The 20,880-nt window shown below is 37.1% G+C and overlaps 2 protein-coding genes across 4 annotated transcripts in view; one reads left to right on the top strand and one right to left on the bottom strand.

Annotated features, from left to right (window-relative positions):
• LOC309660803 (uncharacterized protein) overlaps positions 1-20,880 on the top strand; it is a 576,745-nt gene that overhangs the window by 106,123 nt on the left and 449,742 nt on the right. The gene's annotated exons all lie outside the window — the stretch shown is intronic.
• Positions 1-20,880, bottom strand: part of NUDT9 (nudix hydrolase 9) — a 30,901-nt gene that overhangs the window by 5,984 nt on the left and 4,037 nt on the right. For 2 of the 3 annotated variants that reach the window (XM_082461832.1, XM_082461833.1), the window contains exons 2-6: positions 14,654-14,893; positions 11,360-11,455; positions 8,152-8,238; positions 2,194-2,305; positions 415-561 (exon numbers count right to left, since the gene is read on the bottom strand). In XM_082461832.1, the coding sequence (XP_082317958.1) occupies positions 415-561; positions 2,194-2,305; positions 8,152-8,238; positions 11,360-11,455; positions 14,654-14,893 (682 nt within the window). Of the gene's footprint in view, positions 1-414; positions 562-2,193; positions 2,306-8,151; positions 8,239-11,359; positions 11,456-14,653; positions 14,894-19,567; positions 19,974-20,880 lie in introns of those variants that run through there. The other variant, XM_082461834.1, reaches the window with a different exon arrangement.

The raw sequence follows: 20,880 nt of genomic DNA, 5'->3' as shown, positions 1-20,880 counted from the left end.
CAGCCATGAGACTTAAATGGTTATGAACAAGAAAAACTCTGAATAACATAATTTAAAATGTAAATGTCCTTTCAAAAAAGCTGAATTCATGCAAATTTTTTAAAAAAGAAAAGATTTTCCATTAGATGGGTGAACTCAGTGTCACATTAGCTCAAACCTAAAGAAAAATTAAGAGGAAAAAATGTATTATAATAAATGATGTAACTGGCCTAAAGTTGGACTATAAAAATTTAAGTAGAAATCTATTTACAGTGAAGAGCTACTACAATTTAATTTGTTTTTATGAACGTGTATTTCAAATATACAAGTATTTCACTTTATTGAGAAAATGATCTACCAGATTTCCAGGTGAACTTTAAGCAATTTTCATTAATCCCCAGGACTGAATCCTTCCTGGAAATCTTCATTTCTTACCACTAGATGTTCCTGGCTGAAGAGCTTGTGCAACTTTTCCTCTAATTCTCTCTTTTCAGCACCAGATTTCTGTAAGGAGTTGAGAGCTTCCTCACCAAATTCTCTTTTCAGTGTGGCACTAATCTTCTCTCCTGGATCCACCATTCCCTAAGAGTCACATTTTTGTTTAAAAAAAGTAATAAGCTTTAATTCAATCAATAGATATTTACTGAGTGATGCAGTGGACATATATTGCTGTATCTGCCCATAATCTTCTGTGATATGTTCTTCTCTAAATCATCTGTTTCTAGTAGAAGCAGCTTAGCAGCGTATCCCATATACTCAACCATAGTAATTAGTCCAAGGTTAGCCTACGGTCAACTGAGCCAGTCAGGCTCCTTTCCTGGTATCTTCCAAAGTCAAGCTATGGAAGGAAGGGATGGAGGCAAGAAAGAATACAGCAAATTGATACTTTCTCCATTGGTCATTCCATTCCAGCCAAACTGACCTCCTCAATGTTCCTAGGATGTGTCAGACATATCCCAACCTTAAGGCCTTTGTACCTGCTATGACTTCTGCCCAAGATGCTTTCCCCAGGTATACACATGGTTCACTGGTTCACCTCCTTCAGATCTTTACTCAAATGTCACCTTCTCAGGAGACCTTCTCTGACCACCCTATCGAAAATTGCAAACTCTCGAACACTTCCTAATCCCCTTCCTTGCTTTAGTTTTTTTCTTAATATTGATATTTATCACCTTCTAACATGACAGTAACTTGCTGATGTTATATTATCTGTCTCCCTCACTGGAGCGTGAGCACCAAGAAGACGAGGATGTTTGTTTATGTTGCTCTGCTGTATCCTCAATGGCTAAAATATTAGCTGACAAAAGGCAGATGCTCAAAATATACTGAGTAGATCAACGACTCTCAAAGTTATATTAACGACAACAGTTCCCTGACTGATCAGAATTTCAAATGACAATAAAAATATAAGATCCTGTGAAGATATCATTGTATTCTGCATTCGGCACTGAGTGAAGTTTGACTATTTGGCTCTTATGATTCGCCTAAGCTTTTGTCACAGTCAGCTACAACCTTCATTTTCATTCCATTTTACCCTACAAAGAAAAAAAGCCATTCCTGCAGATAGGAGAATGTGTATATAAAGAGCCATCCTCTCATCAAACTATCTCCATTTCACAATATGGCATAAAATATAAAACCCACTACTGAACACATACACATTCTTAAAAGCCCCTTGCAATATACTACTGACATGAACCCAATAGAAGTATACTCTTCCTGATGATATTATGAAAACTCAAAAAACTACAAGGAACAGTAATAGTGTTATCTTTTTAAAAATACTAAAAATCTTACCTTGGGCTTGGAGTAGGTGTTGAGTTCTGAGATGAAACCCAACATTAGTGAGTATCTACAATACCAGGTGCTTATATGCTATCTCTAATAATCCTGTGAAATATATATGATTATTTTTAAAACAAAGGTCTGAACTCCATATCACTCAGCTCAAAGTGGAAAGGTCAAAACACAAGCCCAGGTCTAACTCCAAAGTCCATGTTCTTTCCCAAGGGTTTTAGAATTAGACTCAGATTCTAACAGCTTTGTTGTATTATCCTACATTTGTCATTGACAGTGATACTTCATTGCAAAAGAATTACTGGGGAGGAATGGAGAATAAATGAGGTAGAAAAGATCCATACACAATAACCTTGTAGTAAATAAAGCAACTAAAAAGAACTTACAACACTGATTTGACTTAATTTTAATGCTTACCCCTGGGATTGCCCATTCTCCACAGTCTTTCCTTTTTATTGCAACAAACTGTAAGATGTTCTTCCCAGAAATGGGATGGGTAATTCTATTTCCACTTCTGTCCCTTTTCCACCTATAACAGTAATGTAAGGTCATAACTGATTTAGAACAAAGACCAAGGTTCTATTTCAAGCTTAAGACAAAGCTATAAAGATAATTTTTCTTTATAACAGAGTATATATAAATTAACCTCAAATCAGCTAGTTTTGTAAAGAAATACTGTTTTGTATTAAAAATATTCTTTATTTAGCACTGTTACAAACCAAGACAAATGTCTACTTTCCATAAAGGATATTATAGTCTCCATAATAAAAATTCAAGATATAAAGTTTTTACTACTTAAAGTAAAATTTATCAAAGAAAATTAAAAGCAGAACAGAATTTAAAAGAAAGGTCATAAAAGTTTTTTTTTTTTTAATCCAAGGATCCTTTTTAAGAATTTTAAGTAGTGAAAAAGATCTGTAATATTTGCTTTTAACAGTTCGCCCTACGTTTTCAGAAAAGCAGATTATATGATACAGGTTCAGCTGGTCTCAAGAAAAGTGCTCCTCAATCTTTATCCCTGCTTTTGATAAAAGAAGTCTCACACTATCCTTTAATTTAATTTTATATTTCAAATTGAATTGCATTTTTTTAAAGCATCGAGGCAACGTTAATTTCAGAATGTGCTTTTTCTAACCACAGCCTCCTTCACAAAGATGTTGATAAATCTCCCCTTCTCTTTCCCTACACCCACCACATCTACCTCCTCCTGCCGAATTTTAAGAATAGTTTTAATAGTCCCTTAGGCAAAGATAAAGATTTTGAACTTCCAGTACTAAACCAAAAAAGAAAGCCTATGATCTAATCATCAATCCGCATGAGACTCAATAAAATATACTAGTTTAGAAGACCTAAATAGACATTTCTCCAAAGAAGATATACAGATTGCCAACAAACACATGAAAGGATGCTCAACATCACTAATCACTAGAGAAATGCAAATCAAAAGTACAATGAAGTATCACCTCACACTGGTCAGAATGGCCATCATCAAAAAATCTACAAACAATAAATGCTGGAGAGGGTGTGGAGAAAAGGGAACCCTGTTGCACTGTTGGTGGGAACATAAATTGATATAGCCACTATGGAGAACAGTATGGAGGTTCCTTAAAAACTAAAAATAGAACTACCATATCACCCAGCAATCCGACTACTGGGCATATACCCTGAGAAAACCATAATTCAAAAAGAGTTATGTACCAAAATGTTCATTGCAGCTCTATTTACAATAGCCAGGACATGGAAGCAACCTAAGTGTCCATCGACAGATGAATGGATAAAGAAGATGTGGCACATATATACAATGGAATATTACTCAGCCATAAAAAGAAACGAAATTGAGTTATTTGTAATGAGGTAGATGGACCTAGAGTCTGTCATACAGAGTGAAGTAAGTCAGAAAGAGAAAAACAAATACTGTATGCTAACACATATATATGGAATCTAAAAAAAAAAAAAAATGGTTCTGACGAACCTAGGGGCAGGACAGATATAAAGACGTAGAGAATGGACTTGAGGACACGGGTGGGGTGGAAGGGTAAGCTGGGACGAAGTGAGAGAGTGACATTGACATATATACACTACCAAATGTAAAATAGATAGCTGGTGGGAAGCAGCTGCATAGCACAGCGAGATCAGCTCGGTGCTTTGTGACCACCTAGAGAGGGGGGAGAGGGAGGGTGGGAGGGAGATGCAGGAGGGAGGGGATATGGGAATATATGTATACGTATATAGCTGATTCACTTTGTTATACAGCAGAAACTAACACAACATTGTAAAGCAATTATACTCCAATAAAGATGTTAAAAAAATTTTTTTAAATATAGTATTTTAGATATGAGTGCCCAGATTTCTTTATATTGTGGCTGAATACCATATCTAACCCATAATTCCCCCCCAAAAGAGTTCATAGCCTAGCAGTGGAGCTAGATATGTATGTGAATAAACTACAAGAGTGACAGCTTGATGAGTACAGTAAATAGAAATGAAAAAATAATTGGTATAAGAAGACAACATCTGTTTTTAAGGATGCCAGAGAGAGGAAACAAAATTATAAAGTAAAATAATGTATTCAAGAAACTGAAAGTATATGTGGCAACATAAGTATCAGTGAGGGAAAGATAGATGGTGAGGCTGGAGAAGTATGCAAAGAATTCATCAAATTCATCTGCTTAGAGAGCCAGAGAATATTTTTTAAGCAGGGAAAAAGCCATTAGCAATTTGTATTTTAGAAAGCTCACTCACTTTGACAAAAGTTTGGAAGTTGGTTTGGAGGAAAGCAAGGCTGGAGGCAAGAAAACCAGCTAGAAGACTGTAACCATGGTCCAGGTACAAGACGATGAGGACAGGACTGAAGGCAGAGACAGTGAGAATGGAGAAAAGACACATTTTACCTTTACTTTTTTTCTTTTTTAGCCTTTACTTTTTAAAAGTCATTTATATAGCACTTATTATGGACCTGATACTGTTGTGCTTTAACGTATTTATCCATTTAAGCCTCAAAACCAGCCTATAGAGTAGCTGTATTATTGTTTTTATTTTACAGATGTGGAAAATGAGGCGCAAAGAAGTAGATAACTTGCCTGAGGTTGCAGAGGAAAAAAGTTGTGTAAACCAAGATTTGAACCCAGGCAATCTGGTTCCAGAATCTGCACTCTTAATCACTATACTATTTTACTTAAATTAAACAAACAGAATTTAACACTAATTAGGTAGGAGGAGGGATAAGGTGGCAAATGATGGTTCTGTCCACTCACAAACGTTTACTAGCACCTACTACACCTCACGTGCAAGGAGCTGGGAAAACAAAGACTAACACAGAGTCTCTGCTGCTCAGCCAACCAGCCAGTCATGGCTAGAGCACCGGGAAGAGAAGCTGAATAGAGAGAGATGCTGCTGGGCGAAAAGGCAGGACCACACAGATGATGAAAAGCTTGCATATCACATTTACGTTCTCAGATTTTATCCTCAATGGACTCATTTAAGGATTTTAAACAGAGTAGTTTCTTGTTATGTTTTTGTTAGTACCAAATACATTGTCACTAAATTCAAAACAAAATTTCTTGATACAACAGAAATAACATATCATTTTAACTAGTGAGCCTCATGAACATTTATTAAATGCTAATGATATTCCTATGTACGACTGATATTCCCTCCCTACTTCTGATGGTCCACACCTTCCTGTTTCTAACCAAAACAGGAAAGAAAATCATACCGCCATTAACTTTTGACCCGAGTTTATTCACAATAATATATGAACACTTCCCCTCTCATTTCAACTTTAAAAGATATACAGGAACTTCTGATAACTCCCCATTATATGTGGGAAGTCTCTAGGAGAGGTATCTGGGAATCTAAAAATTTAACACTTTCCCTGGGGATTCTGAACAAGAAAGTTTGTGAAATTCTGCACGATTCAATGCTATTTTGCGTCATGAAGTACCTGGAAGAAAAGGGGATAGAATCTTTGCTTTAAAAGTGCCTGTGTGATTCTTATGATTACTCATTAGTGAAATACTGGTGTAAAAGAGAAAGCACAATATTTGGAGCCAAATACCCCTGTTTCAAATTTCAGATCTACAAGATTTAGGCAAGTCACTTAACCTCAGTAAGTCTCCACTTTCAGAACTATAAAATAGATATGTTAATACCTACCTTGAGGAGTTCCTGTGAGAAACAAATGTAAAAACTAATAATAGCACCTAGCAGAGTACCTGGAGTAAGCAATATTTTTAACAATTCATTTAATCTTGTTGATTCTTTCTTCAACATCCTTCATTCTTCTCTTCCTTCCATTTCTACTGCCACTCATCTATTTGGAGGGACTCATCAGTTAATAATATATGTATTACTGAGATAGCAAAGAAATCAACTTAAGATTACTGTTGAAAGCTAGTTTCTGCCACTTGTGGGCTCTTTTATAGCCTTGGACCATCTCTAAGCCTTCAGTTTTCTCATCTGTATAACAATAAAGTTCAAAAAGGCTACCATTTCAAAACGACTTGACACACAATCACCATGTTTACTCTCAGTTGCTATTTGGTTCACCACAGATAAAGATAAGCTAATTAGAGACTAACTTAACTTTCAAGACTCTGGCTTCCCTCTTCTGCCTCTTGTCTCTTTGCTAGCGTTCCTGCTTCAAATATTTCACACCTTCCTGTTTTTAGACAGCCTCACCAAAATCAAAAGAAACTGATACTACCATGAATATTTACTTATATTATTTTAACTACATTCATTAATAAGAATATATTAACTCTTCTCATCTCACTTAAACCATAAAGTTTCTGAAGGAATTCTAGATGGACAGAAGTGGGTCAGTACATAGGTAGATAGGCAGGCAGGTAGGTGGGTAGATGGATGAATGAATAGATGGAAAATAAAATTGCGGTTGGGTGTGGGGTAAAGATACCTTTTGTCAGAGGAAATTGGACGGGCAAGTACGAGAATAAGATGGGGAGAGAATTGGTGCCTCCCCCAGAAACTTGAAAATAAGCTTCCTTAGAGTTAAACTATGAAATCATTATTATATCCCAGATCAGAGAGAACAAAGTCTCCTGTAAGAAAGGAAAGCCCTCAAAATATCAAAACTAAAAAAGCAAGAATATTGAGGGTATCTGCATTATTTAAAGAAGGAAAATGACAATCACATGTGAGGAGAGAGGTTGTCAGTGAAGAAATCCTAAAAATAAAAAATAAATAAAAGAATGACAGAGATGATGGAATATTCCACATGTGTTGGGAAGACGACTCCAGTGGAGATGGCTAAGTCCATCTAAACACTACATTCCCCTACCTCCTTTACTGTGATTCATGCTGACCAAGAAACCCTCTGACTATGATTTGGCTTACCAGATAGATCTGCCTCAGGAAGAGAATGCCTTCCCCCTGTCCTGGAACCTTCAATGGCTCCATTTCATACTCCTTAGCTTTGGCATTTTATATTCTCCACAATAGAATGGTGTAAAAATTAATTTTAAGTCTAATTTATCATCCACTATTGTCTTACAAGAATCTTCTGTTTCAACCAAACTGGTCTTTTCACTGTCCCTCAATATGCAAACAGATTTTACTACAAGCCTTGTTCCCAGGCGTCCCCCCGTGCCCCTATCTAAGCCTCTAGTTCAGCTCCAGTCTACCTCTTCATAACACCTTTCTTGGGTGCTCTGGTCTACCGTCATTATGTCCCACACGTCTGATTCTCTACTTTTCTGAAGCATCCTATGTCATCCATATTACTTTGACATGTTTCCTTATTTAGTATTTTCTATCTTGCAAATGAGAACATAGCTCCTCAATGACAGGAAGCAGAAACTTAGGACTGTTATACCTTTTCATGTGCACCAAAGCACTTAATTCTGAGAACAAATAGATGCTCAATAAATGTGTGGTGAACTAACTTTGTTTAAATAATGCCTAACCTACTCACACAACATAAAACTACAGCTTTACACTTGAATCACATCACTATAATTTTACATAAAGTCCCTTTAAAATAGAGATTTCATGTGTGTGCATATGAATGTATATATACGTGTGTGTGTGCACACACACACATATATATACACGTATATGCAGTCAGCTCTCTGTATCCATAGATGTGGAATCCATGGATAAGAAGGGCCGACTGTACTACCCCATTTTATGTAAGGGACTTAAGCATCCACAGATTTTGGTATCTGCTTGAGGCACAGGGGGTGGTCCTGGAACCAATGCCCCAGGATACCAAGGGATGACTCTATATAAAAACACACACGTACATGCACACACACAGATGTATGTATGTATAATGGACATGTAAAAACATGGTTACAGTCTGTTTTTATCCAATTACTTAGCTCTTTGCTACTGAAATGTGTGTTTAGTTCTTACCTGGTTATGATGGGATCTGCAGCATGATTGGGGCCCCATCGCCCCAAAAGCCCCCGGCCAACCAGTCCTGTCCGTCCTGCAGGATTTCTGGAAAAAAAAAAAATCATAAAATCAATTGAATGTGCTCATCTTTTTTAACACTTGATATGGCCCAAAACAACGTAGTAAGAGCAATAAGAAGGAAATAATATCTCTACACAAATCCAGCAGCACTATTACATATTTGACACTCAAAGTACAGATTTCCTTATAGTGTTATTTAACTTTTCTTTCGTGCTTGTGTTAAGCTTTGGCCTTGATCCAGGAGGAGGATCTCATTTCCATAGCTGTTCTACAATATAAGAATTTGTTTCAGTTTTCACCTATACTCCAAAATTCAAACTAGAACCTTACTGGACTCAAATCTGGAAGAACGAACTGCTCCCCACCTAATCATCGTCTATCTCTGCGACAGCAATGCTTTATCACTGAGGACACCCACACTTCACTTTCTCAACATCCTCTTTTCCTACTCCACTCTCCTACAACCTGTCTCACTCAAATAGTTTTGGTTACATTTTGAAATCCATTTTTTCACAGTGGGTTCTAGATTTTTATTATCAGTAATAGATATTTTGTAGCATATAATGAGGTAGAAGTATTTAATATTTCAAGATTTCAAATATACCAAATTCAAATTTTTAAAACAATTTTATAAAAATGCCAACTACTATTTAACCTAATGCCACACCCAATGTTAAAAAGTCTGTCCGATAAACATAGCAACACTCATGCCTGAGTGATTTTCTTCCAGTGTCTTCCAATATTCCTTAAATGTTCAACTTTCATTATGTAAAATGAAATGCCCTAATCTGCAATCTTACCTATTTAATGTTATTATCTTTGATCCTCCCAGTATGTGAAAGTAAATAAACAACCTGTCAAATTTTCCTTTTCAGCCATCTCTTTTTATTCTGGTCTTTCCTGTGACTTTTATTAAAGTTGAGTGAATCTTTATATTGTTTTATACTAGACTCAGAAATATTTCAGCAAGACTTGCAAATAAAAACAGAAAGACAAGACACCTGGCCAGGTGACGATAATTCTACTTTTCAAATTCAGGAGGAGGGGCAGGGTGGTCAGCAGATATGCTTTATTCCATGTAACCATACACCCCTGAATACAAATGATCTAAGCCACTATTAATAGAGAGAATGTTAGTTTTTATAGATGACCAAGCCTGTTACTTATAAACTAGAAGCTGTAGAAAAGACACATAGATTATCCTATAGCCTGAGCAGCAGAGAAACTTGTTTGCAGAAAAAGAAAACCAAAGGCAACATATAAAGAAAAGCAGACATAAAGCAGAGAGACAGTTCTAATGGATTTCCAACTCCACCCTTTCCTAAAGTTAGCTGCATTTCTGCTCTGGGCTTGAGATGATCCTATAGCCCTGTGGTAAAGTTCACTTTTTCACTCAGGCAAGCTAGAGTTGGTTTCCATTAGTCAGAGAGTCTTGACTAAAACAATAGGCTATCTTGCCTTTGCTGACTATCCTTTTATATATGTATATGTCTTTTAATATATTTTACCCAGAAAAGAATCTGAGGAATAAGTCAAATGCAAGGAGAGTTTGACTTGAAAAGGTTTAATAACATAGAAAGGTGAATAAGTAATGAATAAAGAAAGAATTTAGCAAAACTGAAAGACCAGGCTGGGGTGAGAGGAGCTCTACTATCTCCAAGTCTTAGAAGAACTAAAAATATTTTTAGTTTTTGCAACATTTTTACGAGGTAATAAGCATGATTACCAAATCTGTGATCCTTCTTTTGTTTTATTTGAGGCATGCTAATTTTTACATTTCTTCCTAACTTGTATAATGTCTTCTTAAGGAAAATGGAAAATTTTGGAGTTGTGTAGAAACACCATTTTTAGAAGTACAAAAAGAGAGACTTCCCAGGCGGTCCAGTGGTTAAGACGCTGTGCTTCCACTGCAGGGGGCACAGGTCCGATCCCTGGTCCGGGAACTAACATCCCACATCCCACTCACATGCTGTGCAGCGCGGCCAAAAAAAAAATTAAAAATAAAAAAAGTACAAAAAGACACGATGTTAAATTGTTGGGTTATTTTTATTTTTACTCTTATATATTTGGACAAATTCTTACTTTAAGGTATTATCTCATTTTATAAATAACTACTGAAATACAGTTTTTAATCCTTTCCTTCTCTGTTAATTTATTCAATTACAGTTGACCCTTGATCAATGCTCCCATATAAACTTATAGCTGGCCCTCTGTATACACGGTTCCCCTGTATCTATGGTTCCACATCCAGGGATTCAACGAAACTCAGATGGTGTAATTCTGTAATATTTACTATTGAAAAAAAATCCATATATAAGTGGGTCTGTGTAGTTCAACCCCTGTTTTGTTCAAGAGTCAACTGTAATTATTTCTACTTCAGGGTAAGGTTACAAGAAGATGCGTTCAAACCCTGTCTCTACCACTTACTCACTGTGTGCAAACAACTTACATTCGCTCTCCTTATCTGTAAATGGAACTAAAAATATCCACCCACAGGGTTATTGTGGTTATTGAATTAGATCACATACATAAATTCTTTCATACAATGTCTGGCATATACAAGCACTCAATAAACATTAATTATATTGATAAAATAAAATGTATATTTTAAGGCAGGACAAGAAAATTTAAACATAAAATTTTCTGTGTCCGTCTGGGCCTCCACCCTCCTTCCTTAATGTGCAGTGTGCATCTGCACTGCACATTAACCAGACCTCCTCAAAGATGGGAGTGCCTGCTTGACCATAAAAATCAATTTTTTTTCCCCTTTCTTCTGACACTAGCAATGTAACTTCTTAAAAGAATGGCATTCTTTCCCAACTCTGAAAGATGTCATGGTGACTTGCTGCTTGCTTTGTATGTGCTCACCTGGACTATGTATCTTCAGTGAACTTTATGTAAAATATCGGTATGTCATTTTAATGTACAATCCTTCGTCTTGAAAATGTATATGACTGTATCTTCAAATAGGTAGAACACTTCTCAGAGCTTTCTGAGAGTCTGTCTTCCGGGTTATAATCCTCAGTTGGTCTGAATAAAATTCCCTTTATTCTTCTTACCTTGATTGTTAATTGAATTTTCGTTGACAGTATTTTCTACCTTTTAAAGACCCATTATTGTAAGATGTCCCATCCCCAGTACCTACCTAGGTCTTCCATTTTCAATCTCATACAGGCCATTCTGGCTCTTTCTCTCAACATGCCCATCCTTTTCATTAAACTTGGGTGAAAAGTTGCTTTCACTGTAATGAGAATACCAATGCAAAATAAGAAATAATGACCCAATACTACCAACAGCTTAATAATGCCAGTCAGTTATTTATAAAAGCAGTATCCTTGAAACTAAATTTTTAGTTACAACTTTAGTTAGTTTTCATTTACAAATTCATCAACTCCTTCAAAACAGTTTCTGGAAAAAGAAAATTTGTTTAACCAAAACACCTTGTAAGACAAGAATATGTGTTGTAACCCCTCTGGGAAGGACTAATGGCAGACAAACTGGAGCTCCTCCACATACTACAAGAAAGTCTATGTTACTATTAGCAAAGTGGAATTGTCCATGGGCACAATATGGCAATTAATGGTTCCTATAGTTCGAAAAATAAGATTCCTTCTGATATTTTGTCGTTTCTACTGTTTCAAAGTAATTTTAATTTCTTCAAATGTACACTGATTAATACTTTTATCAAAGTAAACCCACAAAACATGAATTCACCCACAAACTGCATAATAACCATGATGTAGATTAAAATAGATATAATATGCTGGAAATGTTCCAGATTTGATCTGGATATAGCTCTGGATTACAGAGTTATATAAATATAAAATCTTACTGAGCTACACCTGTATACTTAAGAAATGTATACTTTACTGCATGTATGTCATACTCAAAAAAATTTTTTTAAAGCTATAAATAAACTACTTTCCTCCCCATTATGAAATCGCTGACATAATTGCACTGACAGTGAATATTTATATAGCACTGGACAGTTCATGGGCAGTTCTGACATACGTTTCACTTTTTTTCTTGCTTTAATTCCAATAAGCAAGAGAATAGATATATTTGTGCTCTGTTTTGGAAATAATTTCCAACTTGAATGATCCAGACATTTCCTCAAGACTTCTAACCATTCTTCCATTGAACACACATGTAAAAATAATTAAATGGTAAAAATCATGAAATTATAAAACCAGAGTTACAATGCTCTTGGGACTCTAGAAATTCACCATTATATGTGGAATCTAAAAAAACGGTACAAATGAACTTATTTACAAAACAGAAATAGAGTCACAGATGCAGAAAACAAACTTACGGTTACCAGGGGGGAAAGGAGGTGGGGGGATAAATTGGAAGATTGGGATTGACATATACACACCACTATATATAAAATAGGTAACTAATAAGGACCTACTGTATAACACAGGGAACTCTACTCAATACTCTGTAATGACCTATATGGGAAAAGAATCTAAAAAAGAGTGGATATATGTATATGTATAACTGATTCACTTTGCTGTACACCTGAAACTAACACAACATTGTAAATAACTATACTTCAATAAAAATTTTAAAAATAAAAGAAAGGAAACTAAATAAATATTGAATACTATTTAATGAAATACTTGTTGAAGTATATAGGAGGAGATGTACTGATACATCAAAAAAACAAGATCGAAGGAGGAGGGATAGATGGATACATATGTGATAAAATAAGTATAATAAAATGTTGATAAAAGAATCAAAGTGGTGGGTTTATGAGTGTTCCCCATAAAGTTCTTTCAAATTTTCTGTATGTTAGAAATGTTTCATAATAAAATTTTAGATGAATAAAGGGAGCCATCTTTTGGGGAAAAAAAAAAAAGCATGACTAGCTATAATTGAAGCATTAATGTTAGTAATAAAGCTTGATTTAGATAGTGATACAAATTTAACTTTTAAAACACAAATTGAATGAAACATAAGAAGATGTATTATCTTCCTCTGTTTACACTGTATAGCACCCTTGGCAACATCATTAATTTTAATTGTACATAATGTGTATGTATAATATATGTGGAAACATGTATATCATCTAAAATGAGGGAAATGGAACTCATTTACAGCTAATAATTTCTCCACAAGTTAGCTTCATGATTAACTAATAATCCAAGTACTATCACAAACACACCTTTGGATTAAATAAGGAAACTGTGGGTTGAAATCAAGTCACAGAAATAAGTGACCTGGTAAAGTTTAACAACCTAATGAACTAATACTGGATAATTCCAACTACCAAAATTTCTTATTTAACTGACTAAATAAGGCCTTGAGAGGACTATCATTTATAACAAATTTACCCATTAAATCAAACTTATAAAATGTTCCAAAACTAGGGCAGCAGTTTAGCAGAGTAGTTAAGGGCATGAAATCTGAAGTCAGACTGAGTTCAAGTCCAAGCTATACCATCTACTAGCTTCATGACCAACCATATGCAAAGGACAAACCTTCTGTGCTTCCATTTTTTGTGTGTGTTTATTTTTCTATACAGTAGAAATAACAACCCTGTCTGCCTTCCAGAATAGTTATAAGAATAAAATAAAACAATGGTTATAAAACATTTAGTACAGTGCCTAGCTCATAGTTAGCACATTTTACAACTCTATCATTATATTTATCAAAAGAAGCATAAATATAAAACGTGAATCAACACAGCACTTCTCTGAATTTAGTCAAAACATTTTTGCTTGACTTTTTTTTTTCCTCTTTCTCTCTCCTTTTTCTATCCCTTTTCTATCTTCTCACAGTGGTCTAATTTTATCATCATCCTGTTCTTAGTAATCTGGAAAAAGTTTCTGAAAAATATTTTCACTATTCAAATACAAGCCTAGCTATGTTGGAAAATAACCACAAAAGGTGTTATTGATAACCCAAACAAAAGAAATGAAAACAGAGACCACCACTTGTCATTTCATAAAATAAAAAACTCCACAACAAAATAGATTTACCTATTTGGAAAGATCATCATAAAACCCCGAAAAGAATAAACAAAAATGAACTGAATAGCTTTGGCAAGAATTCAAGCAAATGTGAGGGACTTCCCTGGTGGTCCAGTGGGTAAGACTCCGTGCTCCCAACGCAGGGGGCCTGGGTTCAATCCCTGGTCATGGAACTAGATCCCACATGCATGCCACAACTAAGAAGCCCGCCTGCCACAACTATGAGCCCGTACGCCGCAACTAAGAGCCCATGTGCTGCAACTAAGACCTGGTACAGCCAAAATAAATAAATAAATAAATATTAAAAAAAAAAAAGAATTCAAGCAAGTGTGGAAACTGAGTTATAATAAAGTCAAGCACTGGATAAAAACTATTTTTCAACTATCAACTGATAATTTACAAATACAACCATTACCTTCTCCAGAAGTCTTATACACCCAGCTAACACCAACTAATTTACTCACCTGATCTGAGGATCTGCCCACCGAGGTCCAGCCAAGACAGAGACTGCAGTGTATTCCACAGGATTATAGTCTTGCCACTCAACAAGCCAGCCTACCTTTTCATTAGGAACCTGGCTGCGTTGAACTTTTGAACCTGGGTAAGGAGATGTCCGAGCCTTGTTGTGGGAATTCTCTTTGGTACCATTAGAACCAGACATCGTGTTGGAGTTAAGATGAAATCCACAGGATGAAAATGAGTTACTGGGAGGAAAAAGAAAAATGTTTTATATAAGTACAAAATTAATTAATTAAAGAACCTAATTCACAGACCCCAAAATGGAACTTTTCAATTTCAAAGACTTAAAAATCAGAAAATTCTAAATTTGATGCATATTAGTGTAAAGATCCAACATCTGTGAGAGATTATTTTCAAATATAAAAATATTGCTAGGGACTTCCCTGGTGGTCCAGTGGCCAAGACACTGTACTCTCAGTGCACTGGGCGTGGGTTCAATCCCTGGTTGGGGAACTAGATCCCACACGCATGCTGCAGCTAAGAAGCCTGCACGCTTCAACTAAGAAGCCTGCGTGCCTCAACTAAAGATCCCGCATGCCACAACTAAGATCCCACACACGGCAACGAAGACCCCGAGTGCTGCAAATAAGTCTTGGTGCAGCCAAAATAAATAAATAAATATTTTTTAAAAATATTGCTAAATCTTATTAATTGAAACCTACTCACTGAATTTATTTTCATTGAGAAAAAGGGACAGAAGTTTACTTTTGTTAGCACAAATGTTGGGGAAGAGAAGTTTGTTATAAAAATTCAACCACAAAAACAAATGTAAAGGAAGACTCTTAGGTCTACATGAAGGAATCAATTTAAAAAAATAGTTTATGGTCTAACATACATGTGTAAAAAATGTATGGCAAAAATAGCCCAAAAGAATAACAGGAAATGGAAATATACTGCTGTAGGAGTCTTACATTATACACAAAGTAATGTAATATTACTTGAAGTCAGACTGTGATAAATGTACAAATTATAAACTTTAGAGTAAAATAAGAGGTGTAGAGCTGAAATAACTAGAAAGCATATACAAAAAAAAAGGAAAACAAAAAACTGAACCTTAACCTTTACCTCACAGCCTACACAAAAATTTTTCATTTCTCCTCCTGACTAAAAACTTAAATGCCTTCTCATTATTCTTAAAGATTAAAATTCCTAATGACCCTAAATTAGGATATTTAATATGATAAAGGGGATTCTGAGAACATGGTAAACTGATGACAGATCCCTTCCCCTGCTCTCACAATACTGTAACAATTTGCCCTTCCTGACACAAATGGTGGATGGGACAAACACCAACTTTATAGGGTGGTGAAATAAGTCAAATTCATGTGCCTCTTGATAATCATATAGTGAGAAGCACAGAGCAATCATTTCTGAGGTATTCCTTACAAGAATATATGACCTGAGCCTAGACATGAGGAAATATAGGACACACCCACGTTAAAGGATAACTTACAGAATAAAGGTCCATACTCTTTAAATCACTAAGGTCATGAAAGATAAAGTTAGAAGAACTCTTCCAGATAGAGACATGAAAACTAAGTGCAATCAATGATGAATATACTTATATCCTTCAACTCAGTAATTTCATTCCCGGTAATCTAGCCCATAAAAATGAAATAACCAGTTATATGTACAAAACATGTTTATTTCAGCAATGTGTAATGGGAATTAAAGGAAATGCCCAATAATGTGGGGATGGCTTAATAAATATTGGAACAGCTACACCATGGAATGAATATTAAGTAGTTATTAAAAATAATGACATCAAATGACTTGTCAATATTTTCATTAGGTATTGTTGAAAATGAAAAGCAAGATGCAGAAAAGTATATATAATATGATCCCATTTTATAAAGTAATGATGGAAAAAATAAATAAGTACATATATCAGGTTACAGGGCCTTTACACATGCTGTTCTTTCTGCCTGCAACAGCTTTCCTTCCTCCTCCAAGTGGCTAACTTGCGTTTATCCCTCAGATCAATTCAAAATTCACTTTGCTGTACAGCAGAAACTAATATAACATTGTAAATCAACTATACTCCAATAAAAATTAATCTAAAAATAAACCCAACAAAGTTCACTTCCTCAGGGAACTCTTCCTCTTAACTCCCTAGGAGAATTAAGGTTCCTCCTGCCATATGCTATGCTATCAGAGCTCGACTGTACTGTGAATTACCACAATTGTGATTTTACATTTATTAGGTTGAAATCTGACTGTAGCAAATGGAGAACAGGTAGCACATCTGTTTTATTTCAACACTTATATCCTGTGTCTGGCATAATGCCTGGCAAACCATATATACAGGAGATCCTTTGTCATATCTGAAAGTAACAGAAAAAGGCCACATAAATCGTAGAGACCAAAATTTCACTGTGATTACTGAAAAGGAGTTTGATTGGAGCTTCATCTTTAAAAACGAAATTTAAAATTATGAAGATAGGGGTGTGGCCAAGATGACAGAGTAGGAAGACCCTGAGCTCACCTCCTCCCACGGGCACACCAAAATTACAGCTATCTACAGAGCAACTACTGATGAGAAAGACTGGAAGACTAGCAGAAAACCATCTTCTGCTAAAGATATAAAGAAGGAACCAACCACAGTGAGACGGGGAAGAGGCACAGAGACATGGTATAGTGAAGACCCATACCCCTAGGTGGGCGACCCACAACCAGGAGGATAATTACAACTGAAGAGGTTCTCCCCAAAGATCAAGGGGTCCAAGCCCCACATCGGGCTCCCCAGCTGGGGGGTTCTGTACCGAGAAGATGAGCCCCCAGAATGTCTGGCTGTAAAGGCCAGCGGGGCTCACTTTCTGGGGAGCTAGAGAGCGGAAATAGACTCCACTCTCTCACGCTCTGGGACCCAGGGCAGAAGCAGTCATTTGAAAGGAGCCTGGGTCAGACCCACTTGCTCATCTTGGAGAGCCTCCCAGAGAGGCAGAAGCAACCGCGACTCACCCTGCGGGCACAAACGCTGGCGGCAGTCATCTTGGGGAGCTCATTCTACCACAGGGACTCTATGAATTCCACTTTGGAATCCTCCCTCCAGCTTATTAGACCCTGGACCTGGACCTACCCACAAGCCTGTCAGCAACAGTACTGGGACATCACAGACCAAGCAGCTAGCTAGGTGGGAACACACAGCTCCATCCACCAGCAGGTCAGCAGCCTTAAGCTGCCCTGAGCACACAGCCACCTGGGGGACGGACACTGTCCACCAGCGGGCCCAAGACCCGGCCCGCACACCAGTGGGTGGGCACCAGCCCTGGGATCCCTTGGGTCCCAGCCTCGCCCACCAGGAGGCCAACACTAGATCCGGAACCCCAGCCCCACTACCACCCAACCCAGAACCTGGCTCTGCCCACAAGTGAGCCAACAGCAGGGTCCTCCAGGGCTCTGCAGCCAGCTGCCTCCTGACGCAGCCCTGCCCACCACTGGCAGGCAGCTTCTGCCGGAGGCAGAGCCTGGCAGCCGATGGATGTGGGCCAGCCACATGTACCAGAGTGCCCACAGTAGTCAGCCTGCCATAAAAGAAGGACCCACACAGCCCACATGCGGGGCACCCTTAGAGCTCTAGTGACCAGAGGGTAGTGCACTACTGGGACTCATAGGACGTCTCCTATAAAAGGCCACTTCTCCAAGGTCAGGAAATGTAACCAACCTACCAAATACATAAAAATAAAAACAGCAAATTAGGCAAAATGAGGCAACAGAGGATATGTTCCAAATGAAAGAACAAGATAAAACCCCAGAAGAACAAAGTGAAGTGGAGATAGGCAATATCCAATAAAGAGTTCAAGGTAATGATCATAAAGATGATCAAAGAACTTGTTAGAAAACTGGATGAACAGAGTGAGAAGTGAGAAGTTTTTAACAAAGAGTTAGGGACTTTCCTGGTGGCACAGTAGTTATGAATTCACTTGCCAGTGCAGGAGACATGGGTTTGATCCCTGGTCTGGGAAGATCCCACATGCCACAGAGCAACTAGGTCCGTGCACTCTACTACTGAGCCTGCGCTCTAGAGCCCACGTGCCGTGACTACTGAAGCCCGCGCGCTCTAGGGCCCACGCGCCACAACTGCTGAGCCCACGTGCTGCAACTACTGAAGCCTGCGCACCTAGAGCCCGTGCTCCACAACAAGAGAAGCTACTGCAATGAGAAGTCTGCGCACCACAACGAAGAGTAGCCCCTGCTCGCCGCAACAAGAGAAGCTCACGTGCAGCAATGAAGACCCAATGTTGCCAAAAAAATAATTTAAAAAAAGAGTTAGAAAATATAAAGAAGAACTAACCAGAGACAAAGAATACAATAACTGAAATGAAAAAATACACTAGAAGGAATCAACAGTAGACTAGATGATACAGAGGAATGGAATATCAAGCTAGAAGACAGAGTAGTGGAAGTCACTGGAGCAGAACAGAAAAAAAGGAAAAAGAATAAAAAGAAATGAGAACAGTTTAAGAGACATCAAGTGCACTAGCATTTGCATTACAGGAGTCCTAGAAGGTGAAGAGAGAGAAAGTGGCAGAGAACATATTTGAAGACATATAACAGCTGAAAACTTCCCTGACCTGGGAAAGGAAACACACAACCAGGTCCAGGAAGCACAGAGAGTCCCAAACAGGATCAACCCAAAGAGGACCACACTGAGGACCAAATCAACATCATAAATAAAGTGGCAAAAATTTTAAAAAAGAATATTAAAAGCAGCAAGGGAAAAGCAACAAGTTACATACAAAGGAACTCTCATAAGGCTATCTGCTCATTTTTCAGCAGAAGCTCTGCAGGCCAAAAGGGAGTGGCATGATATTTTTTAAATGATGAAAGGGAAAAACCTACAACCAAGAATACTGTACCCAGAGACTTCCTGGTGGTCCAGTGGTTAAGACTCTGCACTTCCTCTGCAGGGGGGCACAGGTTCAATCCCTGGTCAGGGAACTAAGATCCCACATGCCACACAGTATGGCCAAAAAAATAAAAAATAAAAATTAAAGCTGGTGTAAATATTGGAAAATGTAAATTCATATACACTATTAGTGTGCAAATAGATACAATTAAAAAAAAAAAAAGAATACTGTACCTGACAAGGCTTTCATTCAGATTTGATGGAGAGATCAGAAGTTTTACAAACAAGCAAAAGCCAAAAGAGTTCAGCACCACCAATCCTGGTGTAAATTTACTTTTCACTTCTGTTTCATTATTTCCTAATACAGTTCATTTTCTAAACAATTTTATTTTCAATCAAATTCAGAAAAATGAAGGGACCTGCAGTTCTAAGAGGGAAGTTCATAGTGATACAAGCCTACCTCGGGAAACAAGAAAAATCTCAAATAAATAACCTAACCTTACACCTAAAGGAACTAGAAAATTAAGAACGAACAAAACCCAAAGGTAGGAGGAGGAAAGAAATCATAAAGACCAGAACAGAAATAAATAAAATAGAGACTAAAAAAACAACAGATAAATGGAACAGAAAAGAAAGCCCAGAAACGATCCCACACTTATATGGGCAATTAATCTACAACAGCAGAGGCAACAATATACAATGGAGAATGGCAGCCTCTTCGATAAATGTGAAAGAAACAAACTTGACTACTCTCTCGCACCATGCACAAAAATAATTTCCAAATGAGTTAAAGACTTAAATGTAAGACCTGAAACCATAAAACTTCTAGAAGAAAACATAATCAGTACACTCTTTGACATTGGTCTTAACAAGATTTTTTGGATGTGTCTCCTCTGGCAAGGGAAACAAAAGCAAAAATAAACAAATGGGACTACATCAAACTAAAAAGCTTTTGCAAAGGAAACTATCAACAAAACAAAAAGGCTGCTGACTAAACAGGAGAAGATATTTGCAAACAATATATCTGATAGGTTGTTAATATCCAAAATATACAAAAAACCCATACAACACAACGTCAAAAACAAACAACCCAACTTAAAGAATGGGTGGAGGATCCGAATAGATATTTTTCCAAAGAAGACACAGAAATGGCCAACAAAAACATGAAAATATGCTCAACATTGCTAATCATCATGGAAATGCAAATCAAAACCACAATGATGGGCTTCCCTGGTGGCGCAGTGGTTAAGAATCTGCCTGCCAATGCAGGGGACACGGGTTCGAGCCCTGGTCCGGCAAGATCCCACATGCCGCGGAGCAACT

Source organism: Balaenoptera physalus, assembly GCF_965194825.1.
Source record: "Balaenoptera physalus genome assembly, chromosome: 5".
Lineage (NCBI taxonomy): Eukaryota > Metazoa > Chordata > Mammalia > Artiodactyla > Balaenopteridae > Balaenoptera > Balaenoptera physalus.
This window is presented reverse-complemented; position numbering and strand designations above follow the sequence as displayed.